The following is a 22,015-nucleotide window of genomic DNA, read 5'->3' as shown; positions in this document are numbered from 1 at the left end:
CTTGTCATGAAACCTAGAGACCGTAAATGTAATCCCGTTTAGTATCGTTTTGTGGGTTAACAAGAAGTTTTATACTAGAGTGAAACAGCTGTACAGTAATCCATGTTTTCCAATCAGTCAGTCATTCATCTACAACGTAGAATCAGGCACATGTGTATCGGTCCAAGTTGCCTTACCTCATTAGCACAACAAGATGAACACCGGATTCATAGAAGTAGTGGTGGCAATATATAAAAGAAAGATTGCATATAAGGGCGTAGTACAGGAAAAAAGAATTAGTTCGTAGAAAGAAAGATATGCAGCAATTTTAATCTCTTAGTTTAAGGGAAGACAAAGAGTGTATACACCGACGCCATTGTGATCGATTCTGAGCCATGTCACCAAGAATCTCCAACCATTGGTTACGATAGTCACGTGGACCCCAACCAAGTAGTCTGCATCTACCAACACAGCTCAGATTAGAAGTTAATGACTTCAAGGACTGATGCCTTGTTTTGGTTTGGCCACCCCTAACTTTCCTCCAACCATCCCAACATTAGTTAGTATTGCGCGTCGTGGTAATCGGTGTTCCGGTATACGCAACACGTAGCCCAACCATCTCAGTCGATGAAGATTCACAACCTCATCAACTGATTTACCATCATTCCCTAATACCCTGCGTCCAACCTCACTATTACTTACCCGGTGACTACACATGTTTTCCAATGGTTTTCCGGATGATGGCACTTTAATTAAAACTTTATTATTTGAAGTATCTTTCCTTTTAAAAATAGTAATCTGAAGATTCCGTTATTTCTGGTAAAAGAAAATATAAATTATTTATGATAGGTTGTTTATGTTTAGGTGTATGTGTGTTCGTTCCACATCACCTTTCCTTTAAATATCATATCTTTATGGCAAACTTATTAGCTTGTTTTTTAATCTATTTGACGTTACCACAGTCCATTTATTACTGGCATCATGTGTAGGGAGATCTACAAAACTCATTGGACAAATATGTTTAGTATCAATCACTTCCCAGGCACTCTCTTATTGTTATTTTTATTATATTTGATGTAGTATCTAATTCACATGTTTAATAACCGAAATGTAAGTAATTAATGCAAAAATCCTGTTTAGTGAAATAAAAGGATTTATTGGAGCTGTTTATTTCTTAACTTGGTTGATAGAGCATTGATTTCTCTTCATGTAACGCTTCAGGATATAAATGAGTATTACAAGAAAGCCATGCATTATATCTATGGTAGCTACCAGTCTATCCAATTACATATTTATCACCTGTCTTACAATAATACTCATTTAATAACAGCAAGCTGTGAAATTAGGAATCGTACTTCTGTTTCATTTCAGACAGTTTATTTATATAGTAAGATCAAATCATTTAACTTAACTGATTTCTCATAAGACTTTTATTCACGCATCGAATATTTTAGGTTACTATGTATAATAATCACAGTCAGCTGAGTGTTACAAAGTCTAATCTACGTTTTTAAATTTCTGATTTATCCTGGTCTATAAGTCTTGCTATACTACGGATTAACATTAAAGACTGTTTGGAGAAATATTACTTAATGTTTGTAAACCAGTATTGTAAATATATCTGAAAGACGTATTTTGGCTTTCTGAATACAAATTTGCATTGTTAGTAAAATAGGGATAACATGTGGTCGGTAAAGTAGATTACAAGATTTTACCACAAGTATTACACTTTCTTATTTCAGTGGCGTATTTACCATTCATTACTTTATCTTTTTCTGGCACAACCGATTAAATCAGTCCGAATTCTAGTTCCTCAATAATCAATAGAATTCATATTCAATATGTATTTATTGAAATGTGCATGTGATGCATGATGAGTATTTAATACAGATCACTTCATTTGTGTATATGATTTACTAAATCTGTCTTGTATATTTGATTAATAAAAAGAAGTATTCCTATATTTATTTAATTAACGAAATATTGAATAAATGCTTGTCACACATCTCGGATTTGGCAATAGTGCAATGTCGTACTTTGTTTGATCATATTAATCGGTTCGATCTGATGGATAGTGATAATGAGTAGTTGCAAATATTCAGCAGAAATTTTCGAATTTAGGTTCTTTATCTAATGGTACTCATATACAACTTCGAGAACCCTATCAATGTTTATGAAATTCTCACATGTATCACTTACCGTAGTCGTAATAATTTTTACAACTAAGTCATGTAAATGATGAATGATCTGTGGCATGAATTTTCTTAGTATACCAATCAATCATCTAACATTGACCAATATCGCACACATGTTTTCAATGTTGTCCGAAGTTTATCAGTCATTTAACACTTGTTAACTTCTTGCAACCTATAATGACATACGTATTCATAATGACTTTTCATCTGAGCGTAGCTTTCAATTGCAATCGACCTACATTTAAAAAGTATTTTGATATTTTTTATTTGTGTAATTGATCATTGATATAACTGATCTTGACACAATATATTTGGAACCTAAATTTGTGTGTTTTATTGTTCACTTGCATTTTTTTTGTTCATTTTTAAAAATTCTCATCTGCATATGTAACTTTCAGCCTTTGATAGGTTTGAGTACAGTTTTGAGGTATATTGTATCCTACAGGGGAGTGTGCAGTGCAACGTATATGAGATAATTTAAAAGAGAGAAGAACAAGAGAATAAAAGTCAGTGGACTACTCAGTAAGCACACAAAATGCACTTAAATTCAATAAGAATGTCAATCCATGACAATAAACAATGACACAAACGTGAAATTAAGACAATCTGATAATCTATCCTAGAATTTGATGGAATAAGGTTTTAAATGCACTACACGTATACTTAATATATAAACTAGAATAATGAAAGTGAATATATCCTTCTTTTTTTACTTATACAATCAATTATTATTTAGGCAGTATTAGACGATCATAGTGCTTGTGAGGTATGGCGTAGTCGTGATCGTTTATATTCTTCATTAGTAGCTATATTTCCAGCTGCATTAATTGGTAAACCAGTTACGGTGACACTGTTAGATGAAACACGTATAACTGGACGTTTATGTTCATGTGATGGATTGATGAATTTACAATTGGATAGTGGTGTTATAATAAGAAAACCAGATTCTGACGGGCTAAACGAGGTTATTCTAGTTGAAGTTAGTTTATTTAATTTGGTGTGTTTTATGTTTATTTCTGTCCTTCTTGTTTTGTTATAAAAAATAACTTGTTTGTTTGTTTTTGGAAAGAAAGTACTTTTTGTCAAAAACTAGAAATAAATCTCTATCTTACACGTTTGTTTAAGTGATAGTAATATATAGGTAACAACTATTTAGTACGTCTAATGATCCCTACAGAGTATTTAAAAACAAGGGGTATTTGAGCGAAGAATTATTTCCAATAACTTCGTCATCGTACTCTACAGCCATAAATCCGCAATTGTTGTATTACAGTCGCCAAAATAAGCCGTACATAAATAAGTGAATTAGATAACGCTATCTTTTATTTATTCGTAAGTGTTTGAATATTCCCTCTGTTGATATCAAGGACGTATTATTGATCGGTCTCTTATTGGTACATGTGCATCCAGAGCAGGTTGCCTCGATATTCCCAGTAAGTTACTGATATTTTAGTAAAGGGCAGTTGGGGCTGGCAACAAGATCTATGATGTGCATTTTGTCCTGTTCAGGACTCGTCGGCTGAATGTACCTGGACTCAGTATCTCAGGTTTTAGGAATTTAAAGCGAAAGGTTCTGGGTTGGAGTCCCAGTGTTAAACGTCAACACTAGGATGCTGGTGAATCCAGCTGATGATTCTCAAATAAGACTAAATGTCCATCCTGGATCCCATTGCTAGCCTTTGTTCATTTCTACTTAAACAATGTTGTATGTTAAAATAGTGAACTTTGCACCAGTTGTGCCTTAAATACTTTCAAATCGTCATTCGTTAATGTTATAACTCTCTCTCTCTTACGGTAATGACCCAGCTATTCCTATTGCTTAGTAATCTTGGACACCGATTCACTCGACAAGTCCCCAAATCAGAACACGGTTGAACAGGAAGGAGATTATATTCCAAATAACAAGGTTAGATGGAAGCAAGAAGCAAGTCAGAAGCACAATAGAGAAAACGTCAGTATATTTATAGTTTTTTACATGAGAAGATTCTAGAATATTCTCCAACTATCGACTAGTGCTGATTGGATAAGAATTAGCCAATCAGCGTGCACCAAAGCAATCATGCATTGAGCATGCTTTAATCTAGTCTATGTCCCGCTAACACCTCCCCTTTGAGCAGATTCGTAGGATCTGGTGCTAGGGTCCAACTGCAACTGAGTGACTGGCTTGTGCTTTCGATTAGACCATCGTCTAGGCAATGAAGAAGTATCACTTTTTTCTTGCACAGAAACTGACGTGTCTGTTACCGGCGTTTTGATTTCGAAGGTGTCTAGCAGAACATCAAGAGGTAATCGATATTGAATCTTGTTGCTGGCTATCGAAGTTGCTTTCAATTGGTGAGCATGACGTACCCAAACTTCTGAGCCAACTGACACCTCGTAAACCACACTCCCCTTCTTTTTCAAGATCCGACCAGCTGTCCGTGTAGGATGTTTCCCACGATAGTCCATAGCACGCACTTTTTGTCCCACCGTGAACAATCGTCTTTGTGCCCCATGATGTCGGTTGAACTGATTCTCCATCGATAGGTTTCGTTGGGGTTCAATAGCTGGCGTAGGACGGATGACATCGAAATGTGTTCGTATTTTTGTTTTCGGTTTTCCTAGTAACCTATCACCTGTCTTCTTTGGAAGTACTGGGGTGTCCAATGATGAACGCGATACGTTACAGACACTGTTAATTGGTACATCCATTATTCCAAGTTTGTCTAACATATCTAGACCAAGAAGATCAAGGTTTGGCCGTTCTGTTAGGTAACATATTCCTGTACAGTTAGTTCCATTGAAGGAAAATTCACACTGTAATTCACCAACCAGTCTTAGCACACCACCTGATGCGTTTTTAGCCGTTTTCTTAGATGGTTTCATTGGCGGTTTACCCAGCAAGTTATACGTTTCTCTAGAGACTAACGTGATATCTGATGCTGTGTCAATTTGAAGACGAGCTGATATGCCGTTGATCTGGATGGTCATATACTTTCTCTGAATGTCATAGTTTGTTTGAAAGGCAGCTACCAGAGAAAGAAATTTAGACTCGGCTGATTTCACATGTCGAGGACGTTTATGCTTCTTCTTAGGCTGAGACGTACGCTTCGGTGGACAGTGACCTTCTTTATGTCCACGTTTGTTGCACTCCTGACATTTATGCTTCTTGAATGGACAGAATCGTGCATAATGCCAATCACCGCATAACCAGCATGCAGTCCTTGGTTTGTTACGAGTTGTTAAAGGCTTCTGAACTTTTAACCTAGTAATAGTATTTACACTACCGCAGGTTAAATTAGGGTTTACCTGTTCAATCAACTCGTTGTCGTGTCTGATGCTTTGTAGACGCTTACACTCATCTGTCAATGTTCTGAGTGTGACGTTTGGGTCTTGATCCAGTCGAGCTAAAAGTCTAGTCCTGATCTCAGCATCTTGTGGTGACTGAAGAGCTTTGATGAATATTAAGCATTTAAATTGGTCATCAGTCAACGAGCGTAACTTGAAACGTTCACATTCTCTGTTGACAATGTCTGCTAGAACACCATATTCATCGGCTTCGCGTTTCACCAAGTTTAGACACCGATATCGAATACTAAACAACGAGGATGACTCGCCGAATATCTCTGACAACTGAAATACCGTCTCCTCGAAACTGAGCTCTCGAGGTAACTTTGGCAATATATGGTCAGCAAAACGTGCATGTTCATTGCTTCCCAACTTACGTACCAACAATCGGGTCTTCCACGCATCGTCTTGGTTACAGAATTCTGTTCTAAATGTATCTTCCCAACGTTTGAACCACGTGAGAAAAGTATTTCCACTTTCGGGATCATAGATGAATTCTGGGATGCTGCTAGCAACTGCATCACAAGACGTACTTGAAATAGCATGTGAACTCGAGCTGTGAATGTTGAGCTGTTGAGTCAGGGTCTCTAACAACCGCATTTGTGCATCAAGTTGTGCTTGCTGTTGTTGTAGTATTCGGTTAAGCTGGTCATCTGATATGGGCATCTTGAATTTGTTTTCCTTTTTCCCCGTCGCCACTGTTATATATCTCTTTCTTCTTACGGTTATGACCCAGCTATTCCTATTGCTTAGTATTCTTGGACACCGATTCACTCGACAAGTCCCCAAATCAGAACACGGTTGAACAGGAAGGAGATTATATTCCAAATAACAAGGTTAGATGGAAGCAAGAAGCAAGTCAGAAGCACAATAGAGAAAACGTCAGTATATTTATAGTTTTTTACATGAGAAGATTCTAGAATATTCTCCAACTATCGACTAGTGCTGATTGGATAAGAATTAGCCAATCAGCGTGCACCAAAGCAATCATGCATTGAGCATGCTTTAATCTAGTCTATGTCCCGCTAACAGTTAATTTGAAGGATCACTCAAGAAAGGAGTAGGAAAATTTATTGTAAGGTGTCGAATTAAAATCATAATAAAATAATAAATCGTGTGGTTAAAATGCACAATAAGAAAAATGTTATGTTAACTGAATTGAGATAATTATAATAAAATCGTGTCAATTTATGTAAGTATAAATTGTGTGTTAATACTCAATTCTTTTACATAAAATTAGAGCTGATATAGTTTGCTGATGAAACTTTCACTGTCAATTATTACTATTGAGACAACTCCAGGGGATGTATTTAAATTTGTTTATGGATTTCGTCATGTTAAATAGTATCAAAGTGGCATTAAATATGTATTCATTTTTTTATAGTGACATTGTTATACAGCACTACGTAAACAACAATGTAGTTGTTGTTCATTACTTTGTAATCAGTTTTCAAGTATTGAGTCACATGTTACAGACTAAATTCGCTTATCAGAGTTTTGGTGGTTAGGTATCACTAAACATTGTGCACCAGTTTGATCCAAGAATTCCAACCATATCACCATTACTGCAGTATTTAGTTACCAGAGAAATCTGAAACCCATTTTATTACCAGATGATGAAGTCATAGTCACACTAATATGGTATATGAATTATCCTCTCTGACTTAATTTATCGTATATTCATATCACTAAAAGTATTAAATAGAATATAAAATTGAACTTAATCACACTCTGTTGAAAAGTTTTTCACTACTGGTTTATTTCGAAGGATCGGACAAAAACCTCGTTTTATTATTTTATCCTGATGTCAGGACTTAATACTTTACTGTGATATAGTATATTTCGATACTAAACTGGCTGTAAATCATTTACCGAGGGATTTATGTACTAGACTTTGAGTCGCATTGTTTGCTTTATGACTAATGCCACCTATTCAACAGCTCAAACTGAAGTTGATAGAGAGGTTTTCGAACTTGTAACCTACTGGGTAAAAGCCGACTGTTCTAACCCATAAACTAGCGCTCTATACTACACTTAATGAATGGTTAATCACAACTGATTAGAAATACTAAATTTAGCAAGTTATTTTCATTACAAACTAGCACCAGTTGTAGAATCTTTGAAAGCTGAGGAGTATTGTATAGCTAAACTTATCAGTCTAAAACACGGGACTTGATTTTTATGTGAATTTGTGTGTTTACGCCCTATTGATGGGTTCCAGACTAGAATGAAGTAGTCGTCCAATACTCATTGCTTTCCTAAAACTGACATCATTTCGTGCTAAAAAGATTTTCCACCAAGACGCACAAAAATCCCTATTAAACGATTCAATCTCATAGAAATGTTAACCAGTAAATAAAGTTGAGATCTCAATCTCATACCTGTCGAAATCATGATTCTGGAAACTGATATATCATAATTTCTGTATATTAACGAATTATTTCTACAGTTAATAGTGTTTCATGATGCACTGTACATTGTTCTTTATTTTAAGTCACTCAGCCACTTTAATCTTATTGTTTATTAGTTTTCAAACGAATTGAAGGATTTATTGTGGTGTTTGAATGAACTAATGATACCTTTGTACTTGTTGAATGCTTGATTTCGAATTATAAACACAGTACATTCGTTTGTGGTTATCTATTACTTCTTGATCCGATTACGTTATTTCTGGGATTCTTAGTTCATACTATAATTGAAATACTTCTAATTATCATATTGGCGTCGCGATGGAGCCTGCGATGGAACAGTTAGATATTCACTCAACTTCTGAAGCTTTTGAGGATTATTTGGAAAGGTTTGAAATCTGGAGCATGACCAAGAAAGATGTTAAAGGTGATAAAATTGTGGCACATTTCCTAACATTCATCGGAAGAGAAGCGTACAGCTTATTAAAAACTTTGGCATATCCAGAAAAACCTATCTCACTTCCTCATGCAACTCTTAAGGAGCTATTATTAAGTCATGTAAAGTGCACTAGTTTTGAATGCCGTGAAAGGGCGAAATTTCATAAGATGGTTCGTCGAAATGATCAAAAGGTTAGGGAATTCGTCCTTGAATTGCAGAAATAAGCTTCCGAATGTAATTTCGGTGATCAACTTCATGTGCAACTGAAAGATCGATTAATTTCAGGAATTAACATACCGGGTTTGGAAAGAGAGCTGTTAAGAATGCCGAACTGTTCCTTTCAAGATGCTAGGACTGCGTGTATTAACTACGAGGCAGTGAATGAATTTGATATCCAGTCGATGAAGATTTCTAATACTTTGCTTAGTCGTCATGATGAAATACAATCTCAGGATCAATCAAACTTGCACTCGTTTAACAGTGATTCCTATTCTCGTGTAAATATGAAAGGTGTTTCAACAAGGAATCACAAAGCAAATCACAAAGGTGAGATCAAGTTTGGTAAATGTTTATCATGTGGAAAGTTTCATTCTCGTAATTCATGTGCATTTCGTAATGCTAAATGTTTTAAATGTGGTAAGATAGGACACATTCAGTCAGTATGCAAAGCTACTGTCCATTTTACTTCAAGTAGTACTAAATCTTGTAATTTAGATCCCACTAATTCAGCTGTTCCTAATGATCATTTATCTTTGTCTACCATTTCGAAAGGTAATGCTCATATTCAAAAGCGATTATATACATCACTTGGTTCATTTCATGACTTTATTGTGGACACATGCAGTATAGAGTCCATTATTCCATTCAAGAACTTGAAATCTTTAGATCCTAACGTTGTGGTACGACCCACTGAAGTATCAATATTGGGGATCACTGGACACAGACTGCCCATACAAGGATGTTGTGAATCGCTAATAGGAGATGATAATTCTTCATATATACCTTGTGAATTTTTAGTTAACGAAACAGGACTGTCAATACTGGGTTTAAAGAATTTGAAAAGGCTTAAAGTGGAGTTGTCTTTCCTAGTTTCTAAAGAAAACTCTGATGCTTTACTTAAAGATTTGATAGCTACGTGTGCTAAGTGCAGTGAAGGTATGAAAATTTAGCCCATAAAACTTCAAGTACAGGGTGATCTAGTTTTTCTTAAAAGACGAATAATTCCTTATGGTCTTCGAGAAGCAGTACATAAGACTTTAAACGATTCGTGTGCGAAAGGCATAATTGAACCGATTCAGTCTTCAGCATGGGATACTCCTATTGTTACGCCACTGAAGTCGGACGGCAAGACCCCTAGAATATGTGGTGACTATAGATTAACATTGAACTCCCGTTTGTTGAAGCAAACGTGCACGACGGTAGAGGCTGAAGATATTCTAAATCGACTTCATGGTTCTAAAGTGTTCTCGAAAGTTGACCTAAAAGATGCTTATCTTCAAATCCCTTTAGATCAATCTTCATCTATTTTGACGACAATTAACACTCCTTTTGGTCTGTTCAAATACAATTTCCTTCCATTTGGTCTAAGTTGTTCTCCAGCCATATTTCAGGAAGTTATGAATAAAGTAGTTAGTGATCTTGAAAGTGTTGAAGTTTATCAAGATGATCTCATTGTTCATGGTTCTGATAAGGTAGTTCATGACGAGAGACGTATTGCTTTATTACGTCGTTTAATTGAGAAGAATATTACAGTGAATCCAAATAAGTGTTCATTTTGTGTATCTAGTTTTGAATGTCTTGGATACCCAGTTGATGGTAATGGTTTTAGACCAGATATGAAACGACTAGCTCCACTGACAAATGCACCGTTTCCAAAAATCTTACGGAACTACGTTCACTAGTGGGTACTCTTCAATACTATTCCCGTTTTATTCCTAATTTTTCTTGTCGTGCAAATTGTTTATTTAATATTATGACATCCAATTCATTCAAATGGGGTGAGGAACAGGAGTCGTGCTTACGAAGTCTACTAAAGTTTCTTCAAAGTGATGCTGTTATTCGAACTTACTCCCTAGTGTACATTCTGTGCTTATTACTGATGCATCACCTCTGGGTATGGGCGCAGTTTTAGAGCAGGAAGGTAGACCAGTTATTTGTGTTTCATGCAAACTTACTGTTACTGAACAAGGTTATTCACAGACTCAGCGAGAAGCATTAGCTGTGTTTTGGGCTGTTAAAAGACTTCATAAATATTTATTCGGTAAGTAGTTCACTATTGTTACTGATCGTGAAGCTTTAAAGTTTATTTATCATCCTGAAAAATCTTTAGCACGTTCCTTAGCTGCTATGGTTCAACGATGGAGTATTGTTTTGAGTGCATATGACTATACGGTTCAGCACAAAAGTGCCAAACAAATTCAACACGTTGACCACATTTCTCGACAATCATTGCAAGATAGACCTGTTGATACTTCAGACTGTTTGTTAGTGCATCCTTTACCAGTGAGACGTCCAGATCTCATTAGAGAAACTCGTAGATACTTTGGATGTATACTCAGTGCTATACGGAAAGGCTGGAATGCTAATCTGAAACGTAGATTTCCTGTCTATTTTTCAAAGCGGGATGAGCTATCCACTACTCCTGATGGTATTTTGTGTTTAAATGATCGTGTTGTTATTCCTCCTTCATTGCGTAAATCTGTCCTTGAAGATCTTCATAGTGGTCATTTAGGTGTTGAGAAAATGAAGTCCTTGGCAAGGCTCACATGTTGGTGGCCAGAAATAAATGCAGACATATGTCGTACAGCAAACAATTGTGAAAAATGTCATCAGTTGAAAAATCATCCTTCGAAGTGGACTCCATGGCCAGTATCGTCTGAGGCCTGGCAGAGAATTCATGCAGACTATTGTGGTCCGTTTCTTGGCAAATACTATGCACTGGTAGTCATTGATTCTTTTTCAAAGTGGCCTGAAGTTTTTACAACTTCACCAAATTCTGATTTCACAATCCAAGCATTAAGAAAGGTGTTTAGTCGAGAAGGGGTGCCCATGGTGTTAGTGACCGATAATGGCTCTCATTTTGCTGCAGATGCAGTCACTACCTGGTTGAATGGTGTAGGGTGCAAACATCTGTTTACTGCCCCCAGACATCCTTGTTCTAATGGTCAGGCAGAAAATGTTGTCAGGACATTGAAGACTGCTATTGATTCTATTGCCGCCTCAACATTTAATGAGCTGGAGAGGGAAGTAGATACCTTTCTACTGCAATATAGAAATGCCAGACATTCGGTGACGAAAGAGACCCCATCAAAGCTATTAAAAGGAAGAATTCTTTGGTCAAATATGAGATGTTTGGAGTCTGCAGAAGTTACATATTATCGTGGAAATGATCGTCGACCATCCACGGGGATTGTTATGAAGCATGTCGGGAAATCTATGGTGCGAATTCTAGATATCAATGACTTAAGTACACACAATCGACATGTTGATCAAATACAATTCCAGGAATCAGGTGAGTCTATCCCAATTTCGGTTGTTAATTCTAATGCTGATGAGCACATTCTAGATAATACAGAGTCCTTATCCAATACACTGTCCGACAAAAACAGGATGAACTTGAGAAAAAGACGTACAACTGATTACAGACACCTAGACTCCAATTTAAGCTGTGGCGGATGTGGTGTTTGAATGAACTAATGTTACCTTTGTACTTGTTGAATGCTTGATTTCGAATTATAAATACAGTACATTCGTTTGTGGTTATCTAGTACTTCTTGATCCGATTACGTTATTTCTGGGATTCTTAGTTCATACTATAATTCAAGTGCTCCTAATTATCTTAAAAGATCGTTCAACATTGCTATACGCTTACTATTATTAGGAAATATAAGTTTGTCTCGCAAATAATTTGCCACTGCAATCTACTACAAGGCAACAACGTTTACTCTAAAATAATATTTTGTACTAATACAAAACAAAAACTTGATCGATCTGTTCAACGTCAACATTTGCATTCTGATCTAAAGATGTTTACCAGCAGAAAGTTACATTGTGCTTATCAGTATTTCATGAACCACAATAAAATCTTTTAAGATACACTAATGAAAATAAATCTCATTCTAGAACCTATCACTCAAAAAATAGTGCTCTCAATAGATCAGATAAAACCATCAACTAACCAGTGATAATTTCAAAGCTTATTGTTTGTTTGATCCAATATACCAGTCTTACTTAACAAAACTTTGAACACACTTATTAAGTTGTATTTGTATACATTATGATATCACGCCATTTGAGGATAGATTTTAAGAACTCCGTTATCATGTCCAGGTTGAAAAACCACAATAGTAATCAATTTAGGTTAACAGTATTTCATTAATCATATCTATAATTCATTTAATTGGAAACTAATTTAATTTCATTCTTACTAAATATAACCTTTGATAGGTTATTTAATTTATAATAAGTCCGCTTGAACAAAGGTTATGTAGTTAATTGAATGAATAAGCGCAATTTCATCATTATTTACAAATTCATGTACTATTCTATTATTTTTGTGTGAAAAGTCCATATTAAGGATGACTATATTTGTTTAGACATTTACGTAATCCATAATAAACAAGTCTGATGGTTAAATAACATGAGATACAGTCATTTCAGCTTATACGAAATCAAGTTATTTCACTTCGCTGTATTGATAACAGTGTCTAGTTCGATAAGTAAAGCATGACATCTCATATAGGACTGAATAAATAAATATGAATAACAGACACACACACACAGAGAGAGAGAGAGAGAGAGACAAAACTCATATGTTTACATGAATAAATATGATAATTAGGAGCACTTGAATTATAGTATGAACTAAGAATCCCAGAAATAACGTAATCGGATCAAGAAGTACTAGATAACCACAAACGAATGTACTGTATTTATAATTCGAAATCAAGCATTCAACAAGTACAAAGGTAACATTAGTTCATTCAAACACCACATCCGCCACAGCTTAAATTGGAGTCTAGGTGTCTGTAATCAGTTGTACGTCTTTTTCTCAAGTTCATCCTGTTTTTGTCGGACAGTGTATTGGATAAGGACTCTGTATTATCTAGAATGTGCTCATCAGCATTAGAATTAACAACCGAAATTGGGATAGACTCACCTGATTCCTGGAATTGTATTTGATCAACATGTCGATTGTGTGTACTTAAGTCATTGATATCTAGAATTCGCACCATAGATTTCCCGACATGCTTCATAACAATCCCCGTGGATGGTCGACGATCATTTCCACGATAATATGTAACTTCTGCAGACTCCAAACATCTCATATTTGACCAAAGAATTCTTCCTTTTAATAGCTTTGATGGGGTCTCTTTCGTCACCGAATGTCTGGCATTTCTATATTGCAGTAGAAAGGTATCTACTTCCCTCTCCAGCTCATTAAATGTTGAGGCGGCAATAGAATCAATAGCAGTCTTCAATGTCCTGACAACATTTTCTGCCTGACCATTAGAACAAGGATGTCTGGGGGCAGTAAACAGATGTTTGCACCCTACACCATTCAACCAGGTAGTGACTGCATCTGCAGCAAAATGAGAGCCATTATCGGTCACTAACACCATGGGCACCCCTTCTCGACTAAACACCTTTCTTAATGCTTGGATTGTGAAATCAGAATTTGGTGAAGTTGTAAAAACTTCAGGCCACTTTGAAAAAGAATCAATGACTACCAGTGCATAGTATTTGCCAAGAAACGGACCACAATAGTCTGCATGAATTCTCTGCCAGGCCTCAGACGATACTGGCCATGGAGTCCACTTCGAAGGATGATTTTTCAACTGATGACATTTTTCACAATTGTTTGCTGTACGACATATGTCTGCATTTATTTCTGGCCACCAACATGTGAGCCTTGCCAAGGACTTCATTTTCTCAACACCTAAATGACCACTATGAAGATCTTCAAGGACAGATTTACGCAATGAAGGAGGAATAACAACACGATCATTTAAACACAAAATACCATCAGGAGTAGTGGATAGCTCATCCCGCTTTGAAAAATAGACAGGAAATCTACGTTTCAGATTAGCATTCCAGCCTTTCCGTATAGCACTGAGTATACATCCAAAGTATCTACGAGTTTCTCTAATGAGATCTGGACGTCTCACTGGTAAAGGATGCACTAACAAACAGTCTGAAGTATCAACAGGTCTATCTTGCAATGATTGTCGAGAAATGTGGTCAACGTGTTGAATTTGTTTGGCACTTTTGTGCTGAACCGTATAGTCATATGCACTCAAAACAATACTCCATCGTTGAACCATAGCAGCTAAGGAACGTGCTAAAGATTTTTCAGGATGATAAATAAACTTTAAAGCTTCACGATCAGTAACAATAGTGAACTACTTACCGAATAAATATTTATGAAGTCTTTTAACAGCCCAAAACACAGCTAATGCTTCTCGCTGAGTCTGTGAATAACCTTGTTCAGTAACAGTAAGTTTGCATGAAACACAAATAACTGGTCTACCTTCCTGCTCTAAAACTGCGCCCATACCCAGAGGTGATGCATCAGTAATAAGCACAGAATGTACACTAGGGAGTAAGTTCGAATAACAGCATCACTTTGAAGAAACTTTAGTAGACTTCGTAAGCACGACTCCTGTTCCTCACCCCATTTGAATGAATTGGATGTCATAATATTAAATAAACAATTTGCACGACAAGAAAAATTAGGAATAAAACGGGAATAGTATTGAAGAGTACCCACTAGTGAACGTAGTTCCGTAAGATTTTTGGAAACGGTGCATTTGTCAGTGGAGCTAGTCGTTTCATATCTGGTCTAAAACCATTACCATCAACTGGGTATCCAAGACATTCAAAACTAGATACACAAAATGAACACTTATTTGGATTCACTGTAATATTCTTCTCAATTAAACGACGTAATAAAGCAATACGTCTCTCGTCATGAACTACCTTATCAGAACCATGAACAATGAGATCATCTTGATAAACTTCAACACTTTCAAGATCACTAACTACTTTATTCATAACTTCCTGAAATATGGCTGGAGAACAACTTAGACCAAATGGAAGGAAATTGTATTTGAACAGACCAAAAGGAGTGTTAATTGTCGTCAAAATAGATGAAGATTGATCTAAAGGGATTTGAAGATAAGCATCTTTTAGGTCAACTTTCGAGAACACTTTAGAACCATGAAGTCGATTTAGAATATCTTCAGCCTCTACCGTCGTGCACGTTTGCTTCAACAAACGGGAGTTCAATGTTAATCTATAGTCACCACATATTCTAGGGGTCTTGCCGTCCGACTTCAGTGGCGTAACAATAGGAGTATCCCATGCTGAAGACTGAATCGGTTCAATTATGCCTTTCGCACACGAATCGTTTAAAGTCTTATGTACTGCTTCTCGAAGACCATAAGGAATTATTCGTCTTTTAAGAAAAACTAGATCACCCTGTACTTGAAGTTTTATGGGCTAAATTTTCATACCTTCACTGCACTTAGCACACGTAGCTATCAAATCTTTAAGTAAAGCATCAGAGTTTTCTTTAGAAACTAGGAAAGACAACTCCACTTTAAGCCTTTTCAAATTCTTTAAACCCAGTATTGACAGTCCTGTTTCGTTAACTAAAAATTCACAAGGTATATATGAAGAATTATCATCTCCTATTAGCGATTCACAACATCCTTGTATGGGCAGTCTGTGTCCAGTGATCCCCAATATTGATACTTCAGTGGGTCGTACCACAACGTTAGGATCTAAAGATTTCAAGTTCTTGAATGGAATAATGGACTCTATACTGCATGTGTCCACAATAAAGTCATGAAATGAACCAAGTGATGTATATAATCGCTTTTGAATATGAGCATTACCTTTCGAAATGGTAGACAAAGATAAATGATCATTAGGAACAGCTGAATTAGTGGGATCTAAATTACAAGATTTAGTACTACTTGAAGTAAAATGGACAGTAGCTTTGCATACTGACTGAATGTGTCCTATCTTACCACATTTAAAACATTTAGCATTACGAAATGCACATGAATTACGAGAATGAAACTTTCCACATGATAAACATTTACCAAACTTGATCTCACCTTTGTGATTTGCTTTGTGATTCCTTGTTGAAACACCTTTCATATTTACACGAGAATAGGAATCACTGTTAAACGAGTGCAAGTTTGATTGATCCTGAGATTGTATTTCATCATGACGACTAAGCAAAGTATTAGAAATCTTCATCGACTGGATATCAAATTCATTCACTGCCTCGTAGTTAATACACGCAGTCCTAGCATCTTGAAAGGAACAGTTCGGCATTCTTAACAGCTCTCTTTCCAAACCCGGTATGTTAATTCCTGAAATTAATCGATCTTTCAGTTGCACATGAAGTTGATCACCGAAATTACATTCGGAAGCTTATTTCTGCAATTCAAGGACGAATTCCCTAACCTTTTGATCATTTCGACGAACCATCTTATGAAATTTCGCCCTTTCACGGCATTCAAAACTAGTGCACTTTACATGACTTAATAATAGCTCCTTAAGAGTTGCATGAGGAAGTGAGATAGGTTTTTCTGGATATGCCAAAGTTTTTAATAAGCTGTACGCTTCTCTTCCGATGAATGTTAGGAAATGTGCCACAATTTTATCACCTTTAACATCTTTCTTGGTCATGCTCCAGATTTCAAACCTTTCCAAATAATCCTCAAAAGCTTCAGAAGTTGAGTGAATATCTAACTGTTCCATCGCAGGCTCCATCGCGACGCCAATATGATAATTAGAAGTATTTCAATTATAGTATGAACTAAGAATCCCAGAAATAACGTAATCGGATCAAGAAGTAATAGATAACCACAAACGAATGTACTGTGTTTATAATTCGAAATCAAGCATTCAACAAGTACAAAGGTATCATTAGTTCATTCAAACACCATATCTTTTTTGGTGCTTTTAAGAATTTTGTTTGACTTAATCATTTTAGAAGAAGTTACACATTCTCTATGCTTGACTTTTTCTAGTTTTTGAAATGAATTTTTGTATTAATATTTTCAGGGGCTAATATATTTAATTAATAGATCATAGTCTAATGTCTTGTGGTTTGATCCATACATTCTGGCAAATGACAGCAATTTTATCAGGCTATCCAAATCCAAGTATGCGGGGACAGGTTCAAACCCTCAACAGCGTGTTTATGCCATTGTCTCCAATCAATATTAAATCTTCCTTTTAATTAACTTATTTCCCTCGTAATTTTACAAACTCGCACTTGAGATTATTCGCTTTACAAGACTGCAATTTTGGGAGGCAGCACTAAGGAGTGAAAAACTACTCGATCGAACATGCTTAAATAAATTTATAAAAATCAACTAAATTCGGGTTATTAAAATTTCCGTTCCCGGCCGGTTTGTGTTTTCATGTAACCAAAACGCTCAATGGTATAATTTTTTTTAAAATCCTAGGCTTTTTTTCCCTTCAATTATCAATTGACAATGTATTACGTTTATCCTCCAAATTTCTAGACAATGATGATATTTGGTAAACGTATACGTTATGTGACCGTACCGAAATTAATTGATATTTCATCAACACTTGCAGAATGGGAGTCCAAAAGTCAAAATGGTAGAATATTTTTATCTAGACCAACAAAATCATCAAAACCTTTAAAGGAGAGCCAGATTAAAAATAATGAGAATGAATTGTGTCAGTCAAGTATGACAAATGATCATTTTGTAGATATTAATTATGTCGATAACACCGAGAACATTCCGTGGTTGGAGCAATCTGATCTAGAACAATTTGCATCTATTGGTGTAAAGCCGACAGGAGATAAAAAAGTTGATTTAATTATGGTGCAAACCTTAAAAGTACTTAATAACCCATTATAGTAACAGTATATTTGTTCGGTTAACTTGAATGCATTAAATACAACTATGTTTGTGTAAATATTTTGGGAGGATACGTTTAATAGTGCTCACTTTCAACGTACATCTTTTTTGTATCATTCTACAAACCATTTCTTTGGAGTTAATGATTGATAAATCGGACTAATACACATACGTACCAGGTTCTGATTGAACGATATTATTATTCATTTCATTTCATTTCAGGATTAACAATAGGGAAGATATATAAACTGTCGAATCGTTTCACTGTTTTTCGCTTTCCGTTTATAACCCAAGACAAAAATATTTAATTTCTGTGTCTTTTAGTTTCATATTGTCATATGGTAGGTTTAGTGATAAGGAAGTAATAAAATCAGTTGCATTTCAAAGTTTATGGACTGAAATTTAATTCTCAGTGTCGTACTTTAACCTAACCGTAAATCTGTAAATATTTATGTAGAAATGAAACACCCGTTTATTATTATTATTATTATTATTATTATTATTATTATTATTATTATTATTATTAATTATTATTAGCTTACGAGCATAACCCAGTTTCAGACGTTCTTAACTATCGTTTTGTAGTTAAAGAGTTAAACATATTCATATTTTATACTCTAGGAACGATCACATTGTGTGGCAAAGGTAGCTTTCAGTCAACCAAATATTTGATAAGAGTCCACCAACCTTTGTCTTCTAAACATATAGAATAATGTTATGCAAGAAAATATGATTTTTTTCACTGATAAAAATGTGCAACATTGGTATACAAAGAACACAAATAATTAGGAATGAAGTGAATGTATATGCAGTAATCTCAGGTGCCCTAGCAGATTAAGACGAACGTGCCGGACATATACATCAGTTGATAACGAATCTAAGGGACTTTTATTTAATCTTATTACACTAAATTTTAGAGAAATCGTCAAGAGTTTGTGGTTTTTCGGAATTGTGACTTTCTACAAGATATTGAGACTCTCGTACGGTTCACCGATTGCTTTTTCGGATGCGTCTGCTGCTATGCCAATAGAACTATGAAGTCTACGCGTGAGCATCTTTGTCTTTCATCATTCCAAGGTTTCCGATGGATAGTCAGGATGGTTTTGAGAACATGGGTTGTCATATAGAAATATGATATGTGGTATTGGTAACTGGTAACACGTAGGGAATCCCTCGTTACTTGTCTAAGGTCAGGGTACAAGTTGAGTAGCGGTTAAAAGTACGGATTGAAAGTACACTTAGCTTCAACTGAACGCGAATCCATAGCTTAGTGTTTCCATGTAGAAACCTTCATTTACTTGGATGGGTGCGCAAGTTCCGAACAGGTCTACGACTCATAGCTATTAAAGCGCCTGCCATAACTTGATCAAACTCATGTTGACATAAACGCAACTTTTTCAGTATATGACAATAGGTTTTTCACTTGTCGCCTGTAGTTAAAGCACGGCTTCCCACTAGAGACTGGTCAAGGCTATGAGGAAAATGCCAATTTTTTTGCCAGGATCTATAAGATTGCGAACTTTTTTCATTAACTCGTAAGTATATAATAATAGTAATTTATTCTCAGTGACCGTAAGTTAAATGAAGCATGCTAACTTATAGACAATGTCAAATTGTTACAAATGTTGGATTTTTATTACGTTGGACTCGTTTACTCATTTTGGTTGCTGCTTCATGATGACAGTTTTTCTACAGAAGCAGGATAAAATAATGGTGTGCAAATTGATGATTGTTGGACGAAAAGTGAATTGTACAGTGTAGAAGATGGCGTGTCATATGGGTGCTGCGTTACGAGGACGAACTCTTGGTAGTATATGCTGCACGGGTCATACAGTTTATAAAAAACGTAACGACCACGGTTATTACCAACGAGTACCGATGGACTAGTTATGTCCGTAACTTAAGAGACCATCCATACTCTTCCTTCAAATGTCCACTGCCTCCATCTGATCTTAATGTTCCGACCTCACATACCACCAATTGATGAATTTGACTAAGTTGGTCAGGTCTACTCACTTTGTTATACCTACTGTTATTTGTGTTTAGCTCCCACTTTTCCTAACCGACTGCTTGTTTGAGATACCTACATAGATCACATTATTTACATTTCACATACATATAAAACATTAGGGATCGAATTTGACCTGTTTCTACCATTTCCTACCCCTCCCCCAGACTGAACACTGTTATGGGACAGGTTTAAAAAAGCTACCTTCGGCAGGACTGTCCCTGAAGTATTTTCTTGGGTTAAAAACTCCATGTTGCTATCGTTGGGCCAGATAAGATGAATCCTCGACTTGCGGATCTCCTGTGTACTGGATGCCTGGTAGATCGCTCTTCCCTTTTGTTAGGATCTAGGTTCATAGTTTGTTATGATTTTGCCTTGGCTAACTATGTGGTGTGCAGGGTTTTAATCCTAAGATCGTATTTTTCTTCGATGTGGAGGGGACCCCTATTAGGCCTGTTTTGTTTTTTACGTTTTAGCTTCTGGTTTCCTGTTCTGGTCGTTATTTTCATCCATTCATTATCTTCAGTAGGGGTTGTGGAGATTGTTGAAATCATGAACCGATCAGGGCTAGACCGCCATTAGAGGCCTGGAAGCACTGGACAGCCGTTTCTCTCTAGTATGGGACTACTCAGCAGTAAGCACCCACGATCCTACTTTCTCGGGAGATCGAAGGCCCTTGGTTCAAGCCTCACATGCAAGATCGTGGATATTTACTGCTGCGTAGTCCAATAATAGGGCGAACTGGCTTTCCAGATTTCCACTTATTATTATATTACCACCATTGAATTAACTACATCTGTGGATCTGGTGTTCATCTTGTTGTGCTAATGAGATATGGAAACTTGGACCGATGCGTATATGTGCCCGGTTCTATGTTGTAGCTGACTGACCGACTTATTATGATCATTAGAGCTGCGCGTCGGTATCCTTTTTGCTGTTTACCCGTATCATGGTATCCGGTATTTCTTTGTTTCGCAGAGTCTCGATGGACTTCTCGAGATCTACTTTAAACAGGTTCGGTAATGGATTACTGAGTGTTTCCCTGGGATATTATGCTTGAATACTTAGTGGTAAGTATACCTAGTTTCAGGACACAACTGCGTAAAAATTTCCCTGCCAAACACGATGAACCCAACCATCTTGAGAAAACGTGTTAGAAGGTTTTTGATGAAGGAAAAGAGGAATGCCAGAGCATTATTAACGGTGACCTAAGCTTCCTAAAAGTACACCTCAATCAGGATGTACTTCAGTCTAGAACCGAAGCCTCATTGATAGTCATGACTTTTGGTGTGTTATCGTACCCCGACACTGCTCCTTCAAACACAGTAGTGACACATCAGAAGAGTAACGACTAGTACCAAGCCTGCTGTCACATATTTAACCACTCATTTAAATATATGTAAATAAGGCTGCTAACATGAAAGGTGGAAGCTTAACAATTACGGGTAGTATATCTCCAACCTACTAATCAAAGTACATGCGTGATATCTGTCTTCTCTTTAAATTTTGATAGATGTCTTTCTGTTCGAAGTCCTGTCTGCTTTATAGATTCCTTGGAGTTGATTGTGTTTTAATCAACCGAATTACCTATCAATACAAATTATTTTGGATTTTATTTCGTGTATTCTGGGTCAAATTTTCCTCGTTTGTGCGCTTCAACTTGCTTTAGGGGGATAATTAGTCACCTTGTAGGATCTAGTTCATAGGATAATCTAAACTATCGTAAAAGCTACAGTAATGTATGA

General features: G+C 36.2%; 2 protein-coding genes across 2 annotated transcripts in view; one reads left to right on the top strand and one right to left on the bottom strand.

The window, feature by feature from the left end:
- The window catches only part of EIF3H_3 (Eukaryotic translation initiation factor 3 subunit H), a 35,992-nt gene extending 15,019 nt beyond the window's left edge, over nt 1-20,973 (top strand). Inside the window, exons 1-2 of the mRNA XM_051209197.1 lie at nt 1-3,153; nt 17,430-20,973. Of these exons, the coding sequence (XP_051074630.1) occupies nt 17,900-18,262 (363 nt within the window). The 5' untranslated portion in view covers nt 1-3,153; nt 17,430-17,899 and the 3' untranslated portion in view covers nt 18,263-20,973. The remainder of the gene's footprint in view (nt 3,154-17,429) is intronic.
- On the bottom strand, nt 4,046-6,368 carry MS3_00001723 (uncharacterized protein). Its single transcript, XM_051209200.1, has one exon. The coding sequence runs from the start codon at nt 6,165-6,167 to the stop codon at nt 4,260-4,262; it is 1,908 nt and encodes a 635-aa protein (XP_051074633.1). The 5' UTR covers nt 6,168-6,368; the 3' UTR covers nt 4,046-4,259.
- Nucleotides 20,974-22,015: the final 1,042 nt, after the last annotated feature.

Source organism: Schistosoma haematobium, chromosome 1 (genome assembly GCF_000699445.3).
Source record: "Schistosoma haematobium chromosome 1, whole genome shotgun sequence".
NCBI classification, from domain to species: Eukaryota; Metazoa; Platyhelminthes; class Trematoda; order Strigeidida; family Schistosomatidae; genus Schistosoma; species Schistosoma haematobium.
Note: the sequence above shows the minus strand (reverse complement) of the source record. Positions and strands in the feature narration are given on the sequence as shown.

Excerpts from the sequence above, each read along its gene's own strand:
- MS3_00001723 (XM_051209200.1), bottom strand. The coding sequence starts at position 6,167 with ATGCCCATATCAGATGACCAGCTTAACCGAATACTACAACAACAGCAA.